The sequence below is a fragment of the Aplidium turbinatum genome, chromosome 8 (assembly GCF_918807975.1).
Source record: "Aplidium turbinatum chromosome 8, kaAplTurb1.1, whole genome shotgun sequence".
Lineage (NCBI taxonomy): Eukaryota > Metazoa > Chordata > Ascidiacea > Aplousobranchia > Polyclinidae > Aplidium > Aplidium turbinatum.
In genome coordinates this window covers 10654084-10674089 of record NC_137479.1, presented here as the reverse complement: position 1 = coordinate 10674089, position 20006 = coordinate 10654084, and the positions used below count along the sequence as shown (strand labels likewise).

The window sequence follows — 20006 nt, the reverse complement described above, 5'->3', positions numbered from 1 at the left end:
GAGGATGCGCATTGTCATGGTGCGCGAAACGTCAGTGAAGCAATAAACCATCTTGTTTGTTGTTAATTTTACTTTCAATTTCATCAGATGAACGTTGCAACTAGTGCTAGAAACGAGTCTAACTAATATCAGAGAATTAAGAATCGATTTCGTTATAGCGATAGCATCTTCAGATATCACTTGTAGCCTCTACATGTAAAAAACAAATTTGAAAAATACCTAAAACGAATAAACAAAGCAAACTCCGATATTATCAACACGCATAAAAATTCTATTTTAAATAGGTGGTTACATAATATTAAAATTAAAATCAAAAGCTGCAAGCCTAAATCTTAAATTGGTGTTCTGCCACAATTTCTAACAATATACTGGTACAAAATTCAAGAAATACATGAACATATATCATCCATGAAGTAAATTACAACTGTTCAACCAGACGACTACAAAGAAAAACGCAATTTATTTTACAGTCTATTGCAATAAGTTTACATTGATACAACGTTTTAATTAATAAAGATATTGATCCAAACTTTAAATGGACAGCCGGCCAGGTCTGCCCATTAAACTCAGTGGTTGAGCGCACGACTTCGTACACGAAGAGCACTTGAGCAACGCATTTTAGAACTGCTATCCATTCAGCGGCGCCTAATGGATGGAATGATCGATTGTTAGCTCAGTGATTACGCGCCCGGCTCAAGATCACACGGCGTAAGTTCGACTCTCGAGGTGTGCGCTTGACCAACACATTTCAGGACTGCTCTCCATTCAGCGACACCTAGTGAATGGAATAATTTCCCGGCGACAAAACTTCAACAATCGGAAACTTCACTCTGCCAATCTCGGAAACCGGCACTGCGTCAAAAGCCTCTACAAGTATGCGAAACTGCCAGGAATAACCTATTAAGGCTTTGTCAGTCCGAGGATAAAGATTCAAGACCAAGCAAACCAAACAGTAGTTCAACAATCGGAACCAACCAATACAAACCGGTGATTGCTCTAGTGGCCATTGGACTATTGGTGGAAGGTACATATAATTTCCAAATTTTATTTCTGAAGTTAATGTAATAGTAAAATAATCGTTCATTTTGAAAAAAAATTGTGGAAATTTTTATTTTTAAATTCGAGTCCGAAGTATTGCAAGTTCGACTTCATGTTCGCAACTTTTATTCTTTATGAAAAAAACGTTTTTTAACAAAGTTTCTTTGTCATAACTTAAAAAGCCTAATCAAAGGGATTTTGATTCAAATGATTCTGATTGGTCAAAAAAATTTTATGACGTTATTGGCTGGAGATACAGGATCCAGGTGCAATGGTTTGCGTACAAACACACCAAACCAGTAGGGTAGGCTACGTAGGCTATATAACGAACAATTCTGTGCTTTGGAAGTTTTTACGCTGTTGAAATGATAGTTTCTTGTATGGCTCCAGGTTGTAGGCTGATAACCAGAGAATTGTCATAGGGGTATGCTTTAATCAAAAAATAAAGAGCCCAAAATGTAGATACTAAACTCCTGTTCAGCAAACGTTTCAAAAACTATAGGCTATTGTGTATTTACTATATTGCAACAATTTAATATAGCTCAATCAAACGCAAGGAAATGCAAAACTAACCCAATAAGTTAAAATAACTAAACAACTTAGATGACTTAAGTTACATACGAGCAATACTTAGATTGAGCAAGACTTTGGATGAACGGTTTTATAACGATGTCTACAAATTTCAGTAGCAAAACTTAATAGTCCACTGGTAATATAAATACTCCGAACCATCGAATGTTTAATCTGATGATAATGCATCTGGGAGATTACACCACGATAACAGAATCTCCTGCAGATGTACATATTACTGCAGTAATCTTTCTACAGTAGCCTACCTAGGAAATATTTCAATCGTAGGAAACAAAATGCAAACAGAAGTGTATTGCAAAAGAAGTAGGCCACAGTAAATAGAATTTGAACACGAGTTATTTAATTTCGTTTGAACAGAATTTTCTCCGGAAGTTTCAACTTAAATGTGTGATGGATATCTTGTAATACGGAGGCTAATACACTTGTGGCATAATATTTTCTTTACCAGAGACGTAGCCAGGGGGGAGGCTTGTAGGAATCCCCCCCTACAATTTTATCTTCTGTGCAGAAAAAGAAAAGAGTTTTTAATGCTATTACAACGTTTTGATGACATTTTATTGCACGTTAAATGACGTTTCATAAATGTTTGGCTGCATTCAGTAAGTATATTTTTAAACACATTCTATATTTCAAATATGTTGGCCCCCCAACAGTTGCATTTGTCAGCCTAAAATTTTCTTTCAAGGTACGCCACTGCTTCAAACAAACACACAGAAACTACAGTACAGTATGTTGTTTTTACATGGTTAACTACGTGAATGTGAAAGTTGTGACAAAATAATACGACAAATTCAAAAATATTTGTGTAAACAAACATGAGATTACAACAAATGACAAATTCCTTTTTTAGCAGGTCCTTTTGACTTCGCAGGTCCTACAACTGCTTTTATAGCTTCGTTGAATACATCTCGAAGACCATCTTGGGTTAATGCAGAGCATTCCAGGTGCTTTACTGCATGGATTTCCTTAGCTAACCTAGCTCCATCTTCCTTCCTGTATAACAAGTATATTGTATAGTATGTTGCTGTGTTGTATGCATGTTGTTACCAAACAAAAAAATATGCTTCATTATGCTGTGGCGTTATTGAACTTCATCCAATTAATGAACAGGTAGTCTGAATCCAACTGATATTAAACTCTGGCCCATTTTAATAGCGACAAACCTTTTAAAGTGATAGAAATTCGTCAATGCATACGGAATGCAGGTTCAGCCTAAGAAGAGTTTTTTGAGGGGTGTGAAACCTTCCAGAAAGTTCGAGTTTATAGTTTTCTACTATAGCATCATTGCAATGAAAAAAATTAAACTGCTGTAAATTGCTGCAAGACATCAGAACAACCTTCGACTCATCCAGAAAACAGAGACATAGATAGCAATGACTAAAGCTGTGAACTAACTGAAGTAGCTAGACTGCTTTGAAAGTCTATGATACCTCAAGATGCTGTGTTGTTTTTGGGGCAAAAAAAAAAGTTTAAACCATGTGTCAAATGCAACATTGCTTTGTAACTTTTTCTGACACTTTCAGTAGACATATGTGACATATAAAGCCATGTGAGTTACATATTCTATCAAAACAAATCTTCAGACAGAGCATAGGAAAAGATTTGTACCCACATCCCAAGGGTTAACGCTTCAGTGCTTTACAATTAAGTTGACTGGGTTTGCTTTTTACTCTTTCTTACCACGGACGCCGGGCAATCAAGGATACACTGCACTGATTTCAAGGCTATAGGTCTATGTACATAAACACTACATCAGTTATTGTACCGTAATTGTTTTTTCATTTTTTTTCTTTCAAAAATAAATTGATGGGGTCCTCCATTACTTCAAGGAAGAAAAGAAAGCTTGCCAGATAAAAAAGTTTGAAAACCATTGTTTTAAAAAATACATAGATTAGTTGTCGTATTTCAAAATAAAAACGTAACTTAAATATATTTAACAAAAAAAATTTACGCACGAAATTGGTTGTAAGTTTTTTTCTTCCAATTGCTCCACAATATGTGCATCGCTTCGAAGATCTAATTTCGTTCCAACTAGTACAATCGGCACAGTAGGACAATGATGTGTCAATTCTGGAATCCATCTTTGTTGTATGTTTTCGTAAGATGTAGGAGAAACTATAGAATAGCATAACACAAATACGTCTGTGCCTGGGTACGAAATAAGAGGTCGAAGTCTGAAAAATAAAATTGAATAGTCTCAAAACTGTAATTAAAAATCTTCGGAAATATAAATACAAACGACTTGTTTTAGCCTGATGCTGCGGGTTTTCTGTGGTGGTAATGGTAACGACATTCTGATTCTAACAGCACTAGTCATTGTAATTGACCAGGGAACTATGTTCCGAAAGCAAGTGACAAACCGCTACCACGACAGCAAACCCGCAACATCAGAATAAAACAAGTCGTTTGTATTTACATTTGTAAATTAAACAACGATCATGCTGTTAAAAGCAAAACTCAATATTTAAATAATTAAAATGTTTAGTATGAGCCTGTAAGCTTCCAGGATGCTATGAAAAAAGTATTTTAAACTTTAGAAAGTTATTTTTAATAAGTCGCAGTAGGACCTAGATCAGGGGTTCCCAACCTTTTTATGATCTCGTACCACTTAGCCACCATGGATTGTCAACACGTACCACTATTTTCAAAACAACTAATTTCATCCAATATTAAATTATTTGCAAGATGATGAATCTGGATGTAAAGTCAGCGAAAGTAGCAAAAGTAGCAACAAAACTTCACAGAGTCCATTACACCACACAGCACAGAACGCATCAGAATAACAAAGAAAAAGACACAACCAAACACAATACAACTAAATTTAATGAGATTTTTGTTTTTGTTTATCTTTCACCAGTTGATCGATGCGTGGCATAACTTTGCTAATAGCACATCGGAAGTCATGTCCAGGGGCACATATTCGGTTTCGATTTTTTGATTTGATGTTCATAAGAAAAGAAAATCCCTGCTCGCATTCCCAAGTAGAAGGAAAAATCAGTAGTTGTGGAACAGCGTGGGAAGCTAGCGTTGGGTATGAAGAAGCCATACTAAGCCAAAAGTTTATTGCAGAACATTCTTTGAGTTGTTTTTTTTGCTGTCTGATCCTCCAGCATGTCTATCAGTTCCTCTTGTTCCCCTGTACCGACAGGTAGGTCGGCTGGGTCCACTGAGAAAGGATCTGTGATGTATGGGCAGTTTGTAGTATCTGGAAAGTAATGCCGCAATTCAGCAGTTAGCAGCGAGAGGTGCTGGGTAATTTCTCTGGAAAATTCATCACTGATTTCCATTTCAAGGGCTGACAGAAATTTAAACATACCATAGCGCTTGTTTTCCACATTTTTTCTACATAATTCCAAATGACAGATTTAAATGATTGAAAGCTTCAAATATATCTGACAAATAAGCCAATCTTGCAATGAATTCCTCGTCCTCCAGATCGTTTTGAAATTCATGGTCTTTCTGTTGGAAAAATAAAAGTAATTCATTCCTCATTTCAAAAAGACGCTTAGTTGTATTTCCTCGAGAGAGCCAGCGCACTTCTGTGTGATAGAGGAAACAAGTGTGGTCTGAGCCAAGATCTTCACAAAGAACCTTAAACAATCGAGTATTTAAAGCTGATGTTTTAACAAAATTTACGATTTTGACTACCCTGTTCAAGCACATTAACAACTTTGCAGGAAGAACCTTTGTGCAAAGAGCAAACCTGTGAATGAAACAGTGAACTCTTATGACGCGAGGTGACACAGCTTTGACATGGGCTTGAAATCCAGACTTTCTACCGAGCATAGAGGGAGCCCCATCTGTCGTACATCCGACAAGATTTCCACAATCCAGTTTATTTTCCTTGAAAAAAATGATCCAAAGAGTTGAAAATATCTTTTCTTTTCTTTTTGATGATTTTAGTGGACACCTCATGATTCAACAATAATTCCGTTTTTACAGTATCGTTCTGTGTAAAGCGGACGTAGACAAGCAGTTGGCAGCAGTTTGTGACATCTGTGGATTCATCAAGTTGTAAGGCAAATCCAAACTTTGAATCTCTTACTCCTGCAATCACTTGGTCAGTGATATCAACTGACATTTCCTCGATGCGTCGTTTCACAGTATTGTTAGAAAGCAATACACTATCCAACTTTGCCACTGAATCTTCTCCAATCAAATTTCTGACTAATATCTTTGCTGCTGGCAAAACAAGTGACTCGGCAATGACATGAGCTTTTTTGTTTTGGGCCATCAGAACTTCAGAAGAGATACTTCATAGGATGCCTTCACAATTCCGGGATTATTTTGGTAAAACTGGCCTGTGTGATCCATGCGCTGTCGCTTCACGTTCTCCCCAAGTCGCTCAAAATACCTCTTATCTCGATTCATCTTATCTGCATGATTGGACTCAAGATGCCGCTTAAGCAAACCTGGTTTCAAAGCTGCATTTGAAAGGTTTTCATACAGATCACGCACTGAGGTAAGCTATCTCCACGATGTTGAATAGCAATGAAGCCATACTTAATATAATCTGCGGTTCTGCGCTATACTTTCGCTTCGACATTTTCAAATATTTAGGCAAAACTGTAATGCTGTTCAGGATTCAGCCACTACACGTCGGAAAACCAAGATCAGAATAAACGCAATTCTGCAATTGCACAGACCACATTGCACACGTAATAGTTTCGTCACAGACACCATTCACATTGCACCCATAATAGTTTCGTCACAGACACCGTTAAGTTCGCACAGCAGCATTGCATTGATAACAATGACAGCAGGGAGCAAGATCGACAACAGTAGCTTACTGAGTGCAGAGAATTCAGTACGGAAAGAAATAAAAGTGTTGTTCGCATATTTTAGAAACTCAAAATTAAATAATTGTTGCAATAAGCCTACTTTATTTGACAATACTACTACATATCACATGCAACGAAGAGCTGCTCGCGTACCACCTGAAAAGCTCCCGCGTACCACTAGTGGTACGCGTACCACCGGTTGGGAACCCCTGACCTAGATTGTAAGCTATCGTAAAACAGAGTCGTATTAGAATATATCAAGCGTTGGTTGAAAAGTAAACTAGCAGCAGCTTAATGCGTTAGTACGAAAACTAAAGCTGTCATTCTATCATGGTGTGGCGTGTTTTGACAAAATAATGTAATGCAAAAACACCCATGGCACGTGTACAGCGGTCAGCGGATGTAGCTCTTTCAATAGGAAATCTTACATGACTGTTTGCTTTTTGGGAAAAAATTACTACTTTGTAATAAATATAATATTAGTATTTTTACAGCTGTTTTTTTAATATTTGTGCAAAATATGTCAGTAAATCAATTAAATCGCTTTAAAAAAATAAATTGGAATTCATCCATCAATGAAATCATTTTTTAGACCAAAACAAGCTATATCCTAGCACGGCAGGCAGTACAATTGCCAACCACAGCTATATGCCGAATATGCTTGAAAATAAAGCTATGGTGATTTACTGTACAAGAAAACGTCGTAACCTGTATCATAGTTTAAAAGAATGATTAAAAAAAATGCGATCTAGGGACTATTGTAAAACGAATGTCCAAAAAAAAATCATCAAATATAATGATCTCAGTACCTACATGAAACTTCATTAAACTTTTGATTGCTTCGACTGTGTGTTTAACTTTAAAATAATGTGTTATTTTACCGATCATAGTCCTCTTGGCCTGCTGTATCAAACGGAAATAAGCCGATAGTCGAATCACCGTATGAAATGTGAGTCATTCGCACATCAAATACAGTTGGAGTGTATTCGTCGGGAAACGTATTTGTAAGGTAGGTGGTCAGCAAACAAGTCTTTCCCACTGCTCCATCCCCAACGACCACTAATTGGATTGTCTGAAATAAAATTGCAAATTTGTTTCTATCTTCAAGTATTGTCCGAAGGCGATTTGTAAAGTAATCCCGTAACCTACAACTACTAATGTTGGTCAGACCTTTCCACTTTTTGGTCACTCCCCCGATGCATAATTATAATCTAATGGTTGATTTATTGTTGTAAAAGAGCATACAGAAGAAAAGGTTCCAAAATTAAAGAAGTTTAGGCTACGCTGTACATTTCCAATCTATTCATATTTAGCTTGCTGTCCAAATTATTACCGTGTTTTATGCTTGCTACTTTATAGACAAAAGTACACAATTGTTAGTTTAGTTTTCTTCTACTCTGCTACCTGGTCGACAGGGACGACAAAACGATTTATAAAATAGTCCATCAGCATTTCCTCAAAGTAGTAAAGGGTAAAAAAATTGACCACTTAGGCTATTTGGAAAAAAATATAAGAAAAACAGCACTACATTGTAATCGTTTTCTGTTATTTTCAGCTTTGTAACAACAAGCATTTCACAAGCAGTCCCATAATCCCATTTTCAAAGCAGTAATTTTACTTTCACAGTAACAGTCCAAAACACAATTACTTTAGGCTAATTACAATTTTAACTGCAATACCAGTAATGCTACACAGTATTCCAAGTGGACGTTTAGATAAAACTGTAAATAGCAAGATCAACTGCTATTTGACGTCATACGTAGCCTGCAAGTATTGAATCAATGTAAATGTAATTTAACTAAGAAGAGGTTTCGTTTCCTTGTTAGTTTTGATACATAAAAATGCTGTTAGCATCGCATTAACGTTCAGAGGCAACCGTTTAATGTGAGGTGTCAAGGAAATGCCCACGCTTAACACTCTTTCTGATCACAAGGTTTATGACGCAATCACAGATATCTAAAGCAGTTAGATTTTGATGTGTAATACTTTCTTGAGATTTTAAATGAAGGCTTGCAAATTAAAAAGCGAATTTATAGGCCTATTCGTTTTCGCTATCTTGTGTTTGCTATAGCCTATACTAGGAACAGTGGCCAAACAGAACAAGATATTCTTCTAAAATGCCAAAATAACAAAAGCCTAATTGTAGCTTAATATCTAACTATCACCACAGAGCATTGTTATGCCCGAACAGAATATATTCTTTAAAAACCATCGAATTATGTCAATCTTTAGGTAAAACAAATCTTGTTGAATCTTCTTGAAAATATTTTTCAAAATTATTTTTATGTTCATTGATGATGCTGTAGTGTTATTTTAACAGTTGCCACCAGTAATTAATACAATATTCATGTTGCTAAGAAACAAAGATAGGTATGCCATCACAATGCTCATTTCGCATGAAAAGGCTCTGCAGTATTATATAGGCCAGGGCTTCCCAAACTTTTTTGCTCACGACCCCTTTCAATCTCCTAAAATTTTCCGTGACTCCTTTACGGTTAAAAGGATAAACAATGCGAAATATGCATTTGTGATAACTATTGAAAGGTTTACTTTAAACGAAGCCTACTACTTTTCTATTTGTAGCCTGCTGGAAACAAAACCAAAAAGTAAACATCTTTGTTCAGTGTGATGGGTGCGACTGCTCTCTGCCACAAAGCAGATCTAGCCGTCGCTCGATGTTTGTCAATAGGCGGTTTCAATGTTACTTACGCTGGAACGGTATTTTATCAACGTTGAAAACACTGACACACACATATACGTGGAGATTTACGGCAGGAGTGTGGTTACTGCTAAGCCATATAGCCTGATGGTGAATATTCCACTCTAACGTTCAGCTAAGCAAAAAAATAGGGACACTTTTATCCAGAAAATTCAAGCCACAACTTAGAGTCAAAAGATAGATCTGCAATTTTTCCTGAGATGAGAAAGAGAGGTGCTCGGTACTTTTTTTGCATTGCAAATGGATTTTGGATCCAATCTAAATTGGTATTGTCCAATTCTAGAAGAAACTACTTTTTAAACTCTTTCAACAGTCTTGATCACCAGAGGCTAAATAACGCTTTGTTCCACGCCATTGTTAGCCAAAAACTTTTCAGTAGGCCTCAATGAGAATATTTTACATGAATCATTTTCAATCTTTTGTTTCTAGATGTTTAATTTTTTGATGAACGCTCCAACTTTAGATTTCAATGTAAAAACATAGATATTTTCTCCTTGGAAGGACAAATTAAATTCGTAATTTAGCCTACCCTTTTTTCAAGCAAACCTGACAAATAGCATAATTTGAAAAGCCTTTTCAAAAACGTCTTTACAAAAACAGCGGACAAAGTTTAATTTTTTTTCCATTGGAAAAATTACGACTTAATTTTTTAACACTAATAACTTTTTAAAGCATTGGCTTTAATTTTGAAATCCACGTTTACAATGCAGCAAAGAAGGTTTTAAACTCCTATTCCATATCTCACTATATAAACTTACCAAATACGGGTAGCCTAGCGCCCCTAGCCTATTGAGTGCACAACTCTTAATAAAGTTAATAACCTTCATAACATCTTGCACATGTGTTAATATGCAGTTTTTTGTGTAAAATTTGTATACTTTCTGCGACCCCCGAAGTTCGTTACGTGATCCCTCAAGGGGTCGAAAACCCCCACTTTGGGAAGCCCTGATATAGACAAATCACTGGAGTAAAATATGTTTATAAAAACTATTCTGGGTTACAGAAATGTTATTTAACTCTGACAAAAGCAAGAGCAACATAGCTTATGCTTCCATGTTAGAATGCAAACAGGAACAAACAATTAGCTACATAAATTATAATTAGCCTATAATCTGTTTTACCTGCATGACAGATTGGCTATAATGAAATTTCGGTGCAACGCAAAAAATTTACAGCGGTCAAGCTTATATTCTTATTGCTGTTTAAGCAAAAATAATATCTTATACTGTATATATTCCAGAAATAAAATGCAAAAGTTGTAAATACAGTGCTCAATGCAGCAAGCTGAGCCAAAACATTTGCAGCAAAAATATTCCACTTGAATAAGTTTTGCGCCTGATGATTATTATTTTCTGTAACATGACATTTTAGATAGCTCCTAACTTGTAGGTTATCAGTTTTTGCTGTAATAATCTCTTATATGCAATTTAGGCATAAATATGCTATAAAAACAACTATAAACTCCTAAACGTTGAAGAAAATCTATCTCAAGCTGAACCACTTCATTTATTACCGGTAGCCTGCATGAAGCGGATATACAGTAGAATCAAATATCCTCACAGACCAACACTCGTTATAGGCCTGCCTATGGCGTTTATGCCAACACAAAAACGTAAATAAATAAAAACCACTGTTTTGTCAAATCTAAGCCGACTCTTGAACTGTTTTTAAGTAAAAGCTTTGCCTAATCAGTTGTGCGATTTTTGTCATTAAAGTTACTTTTTTTTAGTTGTACCAATTAACAAAAGAAATGTAGAACCAAAATTTCATGGTTGTGAGGTCAATATTTAAGAAGTTATTAAGTTACCAAAAGTCACTTTTTGTGTCTTTATGTTACTTTTCATTTATTAGGTCACTTTATTTTGTATACTTTTTTGCCTAATTCCTCTATTTATTTATCTTTCATTGCTACTGGAGAGATGAATTTACATTCTATGTAATGCTCAGACTTTTAATATATCTTCTGCCATGTTACGGATTTTAGGTTTGCACGAGCCCATGGTTGTTCGTATCGCGTGTATTCCTGAAAACTCGTAAAGTAATGTTTTCGATGAAGCAAAATCGTGTTGACTATATTTAGCCAATTGCTTTCCCTGCAACAACTAAAGTGTTTAATTGACAGAAACTTCCTGCCAGAGAGTGTAAAACATTACATATGTGTGATTTGAAAGTGTTGAATTGCTGCTATTTCTTTTGCTTTCATGTTTTCGTTGAATAAAGTTACTTTTTGGTTACTTTTTCACAAAATTAAAGTAACTTTTTTAAGCTTTTTAGGTTAGAGTTAGTATAGTCTTCGCTGCAGTTAGTTTTAACAAGCTTCTGAGCCGTCTCTCTCGCAACGCGAAAGTAAAAGCGGTTTTATAAGTTTTTTTACTACACTGCATTATTAGCTCAGCATAGCCTACGCATCGGCTATTCATGCTTTGCCCCCACAGCATGCTCTACTTCATAATCTGTGCTGACGTGCTCACCCGTCGCATAGAGAAAAACCATCTTATAAACGGTTTTCGCTTTTCCAAGCTGACAATCAAAATTCAGTAATATGCGGACGACACTACATTCATAACAAGAGACATACCATCTCTCAAAGAAATCAACAGAGAACTAGCCATCTACCAGACGATGTCTGGCCAGAAAGTGAACCAGGGAAAGACCCAGATGCTGGTGTTCAAACCTGATCTGGCCCAAAAAGCTCAGCAGCTCTTTCCTGAAGCTGCGATCTTGAACAACATCAAGATCCTGGGCATCTGGTTAGGAACAACCAAAACAGAACTTAACAAAATGAACTGGCAGATCGCCATCAAAAAAACACAGACGATCGCCGACATCCACAAACCAAGAAGACTCTCCCTTTATGGAAAGATCTCCATCATCAACACGCTCATGGTACCCGTTACTCTGCATCTGAGTAGAGCACTGATGCCAACGAAACAACACATCAAAGAACTCAAAAAAATCCTCTTCGGCTTCCTCTGGCATCCTTCGCCATTCTAACAACTCCAGAGAAGCAAAACACTTCCTCCTGTCAAAGATGGAGGCATCAACATGGTAGACATACAATCAAAATTTCCAAAAAGTCGCATCAACAGAATTCGGCACCTCTTCTCACTAGAAGACGCCACCGAAATCTGGCACGAATGGGCCATGTTTAATTTGAGTTACAAAATGAGGCACATCAATCCTCTTTTGTTCTCCAACAGCATTCCGCATGCTCCAAATCCAAACGAAATGTATACGGACATCTTCACGTCCTTTTGCAAACTCAAAGGCTTGAAACAAGATTGGGATAATACTTCCTATAAAAACATCTAGCTCAATCTGAAAACGCAAAATGAAAAGAAGATCAACAAGATTGACCAACACGGGAAAAAGATTCCTTGGAACGAAATTCTTCTAAGAAATAAAGAAATCAAATTCCTCCTTCCACCTTACCTATCCTCCACGTCCTTTCGGATCGCTCATGGAGGATACAAATGGAGAGAATTTAATAGATCAATACAATCCGATAGAATAACAAACTGCAAATTCTGCAGAAAACCTGAAGACAATGTGGCCCACGTCCTAACCAAATGCTCCTTTGCGCTAGGAATGTGGGAGCGCCTGAAACAACAATATTTTGACCTAACCAACGAAGACATGGAAATAACAAAGGACATGATCCTCTACAATCAATTCCCTGACGGACAAAAGAACAACACGATACTCTTAACCATGATAAATGTCGCCAAACACACCATCATCCAAAAGAAGATATCTCTGGATATAGGTGACACATACATACGGAACACAAAACGGTCCACCATACAAGCCCTGTGGGTGATCATGACAAAAACAAAAGACATAACACAAAAGCATAACATTCCTTTGTCATCTGACATTTCTACTCCTTCTAAAACTCCTCCTACGGTCAGAAGAAAGAAGAACCAGTCGAGATCCTCTCTTCAACCGCCCTCTCAGTCGTCCTCGGTGGTAGGGATGACTGATTGCAGCGGTGGATCTCACTAGCACAGTACGGTCGTAGATCATCTTTGAAGAAGCTTAGACAGCCAAGGGCGTAAAAACCCACCTTTAACCCGTCCCTCTCACTCATCTAAATTGGCCTGATGCCGGAAGAGTGATTGTAGCGGAAATCTTTAACCGTCCCTTTCCGTTGTCCTACTCGCCCTGGGATGACAGGATTGCAGCGGCCCATTCCAAGATGACTCTGGGGTCAGCGAAAGCTACCCTCCCTCTGGCTGCTCCTCTCTGGCATCTCCGCCCAATGAGATGTCAGACTGCAGTGGCCCGTTTACCACACGCAGGTACCCTTCTTCAAGCGGGCAACAAGAAGAAACACAACACAAACAAACTCAATTTCAATTAAAATCAACTCCTTGTCAAAACGCGCTAGTTCTCGAGCTTGACCCGCCATCTCTTAGACTGCTCTAAGATCAGCAAGAGGAAAGATGAGACAGGCAGATCAGCTTGAGGCAGCCAATAACCAAACATTTACATCCACAGATTACCATCTACCGCGATGGGTCCCTTCGGTCGTAGTGAATCCCTCGCCTCCCTGGTAGGTATCTTCCATGTAAGTATGGTGTGCCTGCTGAGTGTTTGGGTGTGTGGACGGCTCCCGGAGCGGACGCACTAATGATGAGACAGGAAACAAATCCATTTCATATTGAAAATTGTAAACCTGCAAGATGTAGTAGTATCCATCTTGAACTCTGAGCGTTGAGCGAAAGAAAAAAAAAATTCACGCTTTGTATGAATGCAACAACTGGCTGCGGTTGAACCTGTGAAAACTCAACATATCAAGTCGACATCATAGGCTACTTATAGAATCGACTTGAATTCAGCAAATTGCCTTTAATTTGTTTCTTTATTACATAATAAACTGCATGACTTTTACACTTTGCAAATCCATTTTTCATGTCAAACATAAGCTGTTGAACTCGCTACCATGTTGCGTCGAGACCAGAGGTATCTAAATTACGGCCAGCAAGCCATCTCTGCCACAATTATTTTTATGCTCCGTAGATAAAAATTCACATAAAAATGACTGGTGTAGCTCGATAGCAGAGGTGAGCATCTACTGCAGCCGCTACTCAAACAAAAGTGTAGCACCGCTACCAAAAAGTAGCGACGAAAACTAAAACGCTGTACGAACTAAATATGAGTCGGCCCCGAGTTAGAAGTAGGCCCCCAGTCGGACGTTTGGAAACCAGTAAATACAGCCTTGGGTGATTTAATTAGCTATTAATTATCGAGCTTCTGTAGTATTTTTTTTATGTTTTGAACAGTCAAATAACATTAGACTGACTAAAATGAGTGGGCCCGTAACAGCCGTGGGCCACTCCTTCCGGGGGGGGGTATGCAGGGTGTGGTTAACACGGCCCTGTATGTGCGTATTGTTCAACTTACCCAGAAAAAAAGTTTATGGGTAAGTTGAGCAATGACCTGGGGTAAGTTGAGCAACTCCATTAAGTTGAAGCATTACCCTGCCAGTTTTTTTTTTATATAATTGCGAGGCATTGCTCAAAACACTGCATTTTTTTTGTAGCAATAAAATTTTTCAATTTTTTGCAACCGAAAAAACGTTGCATTTTTCGACACAGGCTAAACAGAATAAGTTACATGTCATTGTAAAATGCGATTCTTACTGGACATAACAAATATATTGACCAAAGTAGCATTGTGGGTAATATATTCAGGATAAAGAAAAAAAATTCTGCAGACTAGTTTTTCCAAAATCAGAAGTTGCTTGTCTTACCTCATTGAACACTTTACTTCAGTCTCTTCTATAGACCTACACATCAGTATTTATTCTAAGAGCTGTTTTTGTTTAAGTAACTGATATAAACTTTATGCTCTGTTGCAGCATCAGTCGACAGAGTTTTATTGTTGATTTGTAGGCTGAATGTAGGGGAGAGCTTGTATGGTTGTAACAGTAGTATGGTTGTAACATTGTGATTTTCTCCCAACGCGGTGAACCTTTTCGTCACGTGATAACGCCATTAGGTATAGTCTGTGTCTGTACATGTGCATGCAGTTTGGTGAAGACCTTCGCTTCTGCAAGAAAGTTTTATCAACAAAAATCTGTTTTTCAGGTAAGAAACAAACTTTTTCAAATTTTGCTAGATTTTGTTTTGCTTCAGAAGTGTTTTGAATTTATGTTAAGTTCAAGCTGTTTAAGGTGTTGCTTGTAGTTTTAGCTATCGGTAGGTGTGTTTGTGGACTTCAAATTACAAGTCGTTTAGTAGCTAAGCTCGAGGAAACATGGCTGACACACTTGGGTATGGTTGTAACACGGTGTTACAACCATACCGCAAATATTTTTGAATTGTTTGTTACCATATAGCCTAAACATGAAAAATGCTCACCCTCATATAAGAACATCAATACTTGTATTTTGTTTTACATAGTATGCCACGATGGTCAAAAAGGAAAACTGAACGTGGAGTACCTCCTGATGTGCTAATAAAAGCTTAATTAACTTCATGTCAGCCAAACTAGTTTACATGCTTTGCAACACTGCTGCTTCGCCTTTAAAAATACCAATTCAAGTGTGACTAATGTTGTCAAATTCGTTCTTTTTCTTTGTGTTTGTTAGTATTTGGCTAGCTCAATAAAATTACTAACTGTATGTTTGTTTTGTACTTAAATTTTAACACATTCAGCATGCTGTTACAACCATACCGCCCATTTGTTACAGTCATACCCACTGTTGGGTAAGGTTGTAACAAATGGGTGCCTCTGATGTAGCACCTTCCCGTGGGTGACACATAGACGACATAGAGAAGACAAGGACTACATGTCGTATAGCGTAAGAAAATACGAATCAAGTGTCAAACTTTCAAAAGTCTGTAATAAAAATCCTTTGAGTTGTTCCATTTTTTGCAAAAAGTGTTACTACCATACCAGCTCTCCCCTACCCTTCTCTCAGAATGCGCAATTTTAAGGTTTTTTTTTAACTTTTTTGAAGGACCCCCATCTCCTAATGACCGAGCTTACTGACATGTGCAATAATTCTCACTCCGCCCCTTTGACATTTTGCGCTTGCTACGTCCACTAAATGGTTGGTTGGAATCTTTATCTTTGGAATGAGAAAGCCTCTAATAGGGTATTGCTGGAATTTTGCATAGGCTACTTGTAGAGGCTTTGAACCCAGGAATGTCTAAAGAAGAGGATACGAAGGCTCATAGCGATTGCCCAATTCTCACAACACTGAAAGGGCGGTTGTTGGTACCGTATTAATCATGCGCTTCTTTTTAAAATTGCAGAAAGTTTTGTAGTGCAGCTGATACAGTCAGCTACAGAAGACGGTTAGCAAATGTTATGCAGTGCATATTTAAAGAATAGCCTACTTGTTTAGAAAGACAGCTGAAAGGTTACCAGTAAGGTGTTTAGATTAACAAAACCATTGCAGTATGTTAGGTGTAAAGCAAGTATACGGGTAGTTGAATTAACAAGTAAATATGGGCATGCAGTCAGGGGCTCCGAGAGGGGGAGAAGGACATTTTCCTCCCTTAGCATAATATTATAAAGGAAAAATGAGTAGTTTTTCGTTTTGTCACTTTTGAGGGGGCTCCAGTTTTACTACTAAAATAAAAATTTACCAACTTAAAAATAAACAAATTTTTGAATGAAATGCGTGGTCACTGCCAGTGCACTGCTAAACACCTGTTAAATGTCACAATTGTTAGATGTTAAATGTCACGCAGCAATTAGATCTTGTTCAGAAAGTGCCGGGCCACCCTTCATATGCCTACTGCACACCAATAGACTTTAGCCAGATCGTAAACAGGGTGCATGATCACAGTGACGACTACGTGCAATGAATACACACCATGCATACATATGGCGATCCCAGTCAGTAGTGAATCGAATTCCAGGGAGACATTTTTTTTGGCAGCCTCCATCCTACAGACAACATCTGCACCACACTATAGCTAAAATATTTATCGCTTTCAAGTTGCCGTCCTTTTGGTTAAAACAAAATTTTTGTGTAGTTTTAGAAATCTTTAGAGATTTCAAGGTGAATTGCAGTGTCACTCTTTTGCCTTGATCTTCTGCTTACAAATACACAATGACGTATGCGACGTTTCAAGGTGAATGCGTGTAATTGCCAGGTGGGTTACAGGCAATGACGTCACAAAACACATAGCGCTATCCGGTGGCCGATATTCATTTCGTTATATCTGCCAAACAAAAAGATATACCAACAAATTCTTTCGAAAAAGACAACACTTTAACACTGAAAAATCAACAAAAAATTTAAATTTTTCACTTCTTGTCCCTTTCAAACTTGTAGTTGGAGTAGGCTAGTATTTTTGATTTCTAAAACCTAAAGGCAAGCTTCTGATTGTAAAATATGTCTTCAGGGAGATATAATTGGTCGTCACAATAGTTCATTAGACTTCAAACCCCTGCCACGTGAGCATAATGTCGGTCTATCCCCGAAATCCACTGATGGGACTCTATTTTTAGTGACATTTAAAATGAAGTTAGATAATACTGTATTTTTTTTCTGCTTCATATCGAAAAAAATCGGGTTGAGAAAGTGAACGTCACATTTTGTTTTTGTATTTTTTAAAAACTGCAAAAGGTAACTTATGATTTCAAAGTTTGATACAAATCTGAACCAGGCAGTTTGATACTTTGTCACATAATTTCACGTTTTGATATTTTACAATGCTTTTTAGCCTATAATTTGGATTTAGACTGGACTTAGATATGGATTTTATTGTAAATTCTCAAATCCGAACATCTCTGGGAGAAACCTCAAGATCAAGCAGCGCTGGTTTGGCTCATGGGGTGTGCGCTTGAGCAACGCATTTCAGGACTACTGTCGGCATCTAGCGGATAAAATAATTCACAGATAAGAACATTTCGAAAATTGAAAACTTCACTCTTCCAATCTCGGTACTACGTCAGTGCTTTAAAGCCTTTAGAAGTATGCGAAACTGACAGGACAACCTATCAGAGGCTTTCTCAGTATGAGGATAAAGATTCAAAACAACTTTACTGCTGTCCAACCTTGGCATCACCCTTGGTAAAAGTATAAATATTGTTCCAGTGATCAGTGGCCAAAACACATTTCAGTGTAAAGAAAGTTTTAACAGTTTTGTAAAGATCTACATTGTGAAGTAATAATTTTTTGCTGCATTCCTCTTTTGAATACACATAGCAGTAAATTGGAACACATTAAATTGCTACTTAATGAGTACTGACGTTTGGTAATTCGAATTTGAGCACGTTGTTAAAAATGATTGTTTGCACCCGTGGAACTACTCACTGCAATGACATGACGTCAAAGTTTAAATTACGTGACAAGAATCTCGTGCCACTTTCAGAGTGGGATTTCCGTGTGACGGGGAAAGCCATTCCCACAAAGCTAACAAAAAATAGAAAAAAAATCGGTCATCGTGCTGACAGTTTGAAAAAAAAAATGTTACGAATTTTCTATTTTCGAATCATATATTTCAAATAGTTAACCATTGGTTTGACTTTCGTTTTTGTTTTTCTACCCCTTGAGCTTTCTGTAGTGAAGCAGGAAGTCAATCGAAAGAAAGTGCACATCTCAGCTCTTTCCATGTAGCGTGAGTGTTACGTGACGTCGGAAACAACTTTTTATAAAACTATAGTAGGCTCATCAGTAAACAGATGATAACAACACTATTACAAACGAAGATGAGTCTCCAATGGTTTTTATAAACGGCAAGTATCCGATGGTTTGTTTATCGAAAGTCGGTTATTAAGCTGCAAACATTGGAAAGAATAGTTTGCCAGCAGATTGTGTCTATGGTCATAGTCTTGGCCTACAGTCAAAAATATTTTTAAAAAGTTTTTCATCAAAGTTTGTTGAAGAAAAATAAATAAAAAATAACTCAACAGCCGGTTTGCAATATCTTTAAATTTAATGAGTGAATGAACATCAAGAATTAAAAATAAATAACGTAAAAGTTTACAAAAAACGCAGATGGGCTTAAATGGGTTATTGAAGAACCTTTATGTTTTTAAATGAGACTTAGTCAGTGACGTAGCCAGATCCATTTTATAGGGGAGGCAGAGAAGGGACAAAGCTTTTTCCAGGAAGAGCAACTTTTTTCGTGACCTCATAAGTGAAGGCCATATAAATTGCTTTAAAATTGATGTTAGCGTTAAATTTTAATTGACGATAAAAGATTAACTTTCTGCCTTGGACTGGTCATTCGGATTGCATTTCCTGATTCTAATTCTGTTACAATTAAAGATAAAGCGACACAAATGAAAGTTTCTAGATAACACGATTAGGCCTACATAAAAAAGCTAACAGTGTCAGATGCGAAAACGACAGAGAAAAAGTTGCTGCTTTCAATAACAATCGTTAGAAAAATGATTGCAAGAAAGCCTTCAAACTTATATTGCTTCACTGCAAGTGCAATATGAACAAACTACGGTAGCCTACCATATAGAGGTTGCAAATAACATTTAGGTTAGTCTTGAGTTTTTGTGGTATTTTGGCAAACGAAAACAACCGGCACCCCTTACACCAAAACAATTCTCCTATTACTGTGGTTATTTGTAAATGTATCAACAAATTCGTTTTGATCAAGATTAGTTGACCTTTCCTTTTGGATATTAATGACACTGAGATCACTAAGCCAGCATTTTGTCTGTCATGGCATTATGTAAATAGGAAGACTCAGATTCAGTGCCGAAAAACAAAACTTTTTTGTGAAGAAGCACTTGTCACTGGGATTGTGACAGCTATTTTGCACAAACCGTAGAGTTCGTGAAAGGCTTCCTTTTAGCCTAAGGTTTAATTTTGCAGATTAAGACTGATTCAGCTGTATGTGAACCTTCTTTAGTCTTGCCTTCAATCAGTTTTTTCACTTTGTGGAGTTCATGCA

General features: G+C 37.2%; 1 protein-coding gene and 1 pseudogene across 1 annotated transcript; both read right to left on the bottom strand.

Moving 5' to 3' along the window:
* Positions 1-1153: 1153 nt before the first annotated feature.
* LOC145775120 (ras-related C3 botulinum toxin substrate 2-like) lies at positions 1154-10346 on the bottom strand. The gene is made up of 4 exons (XM_082586327.1): positions 10251-10346; positions 7292-7482; positions 3585-3803; positions 1154-2622 (listed from the first exon to the last, which is right to left on the bottom strand). Exons 1-4 carry the CDS (start codon positions 10254-10256, stop codon positions 2451-2453), a joined length of 588 nt encoding a protein of 195 aa, XP_082442453.1. The 5' UTR covers positions 10257-10346; the 3' UTR covers positions 1154-2450.
* LOC145775121 (zinc finger BED domain-containing protein 5-like) lies at positions 4451-4943 on the bottom strand (annotated as a pseudogene).
* Positions 10347-20006: the final 9660 nt, after the last annotated feature.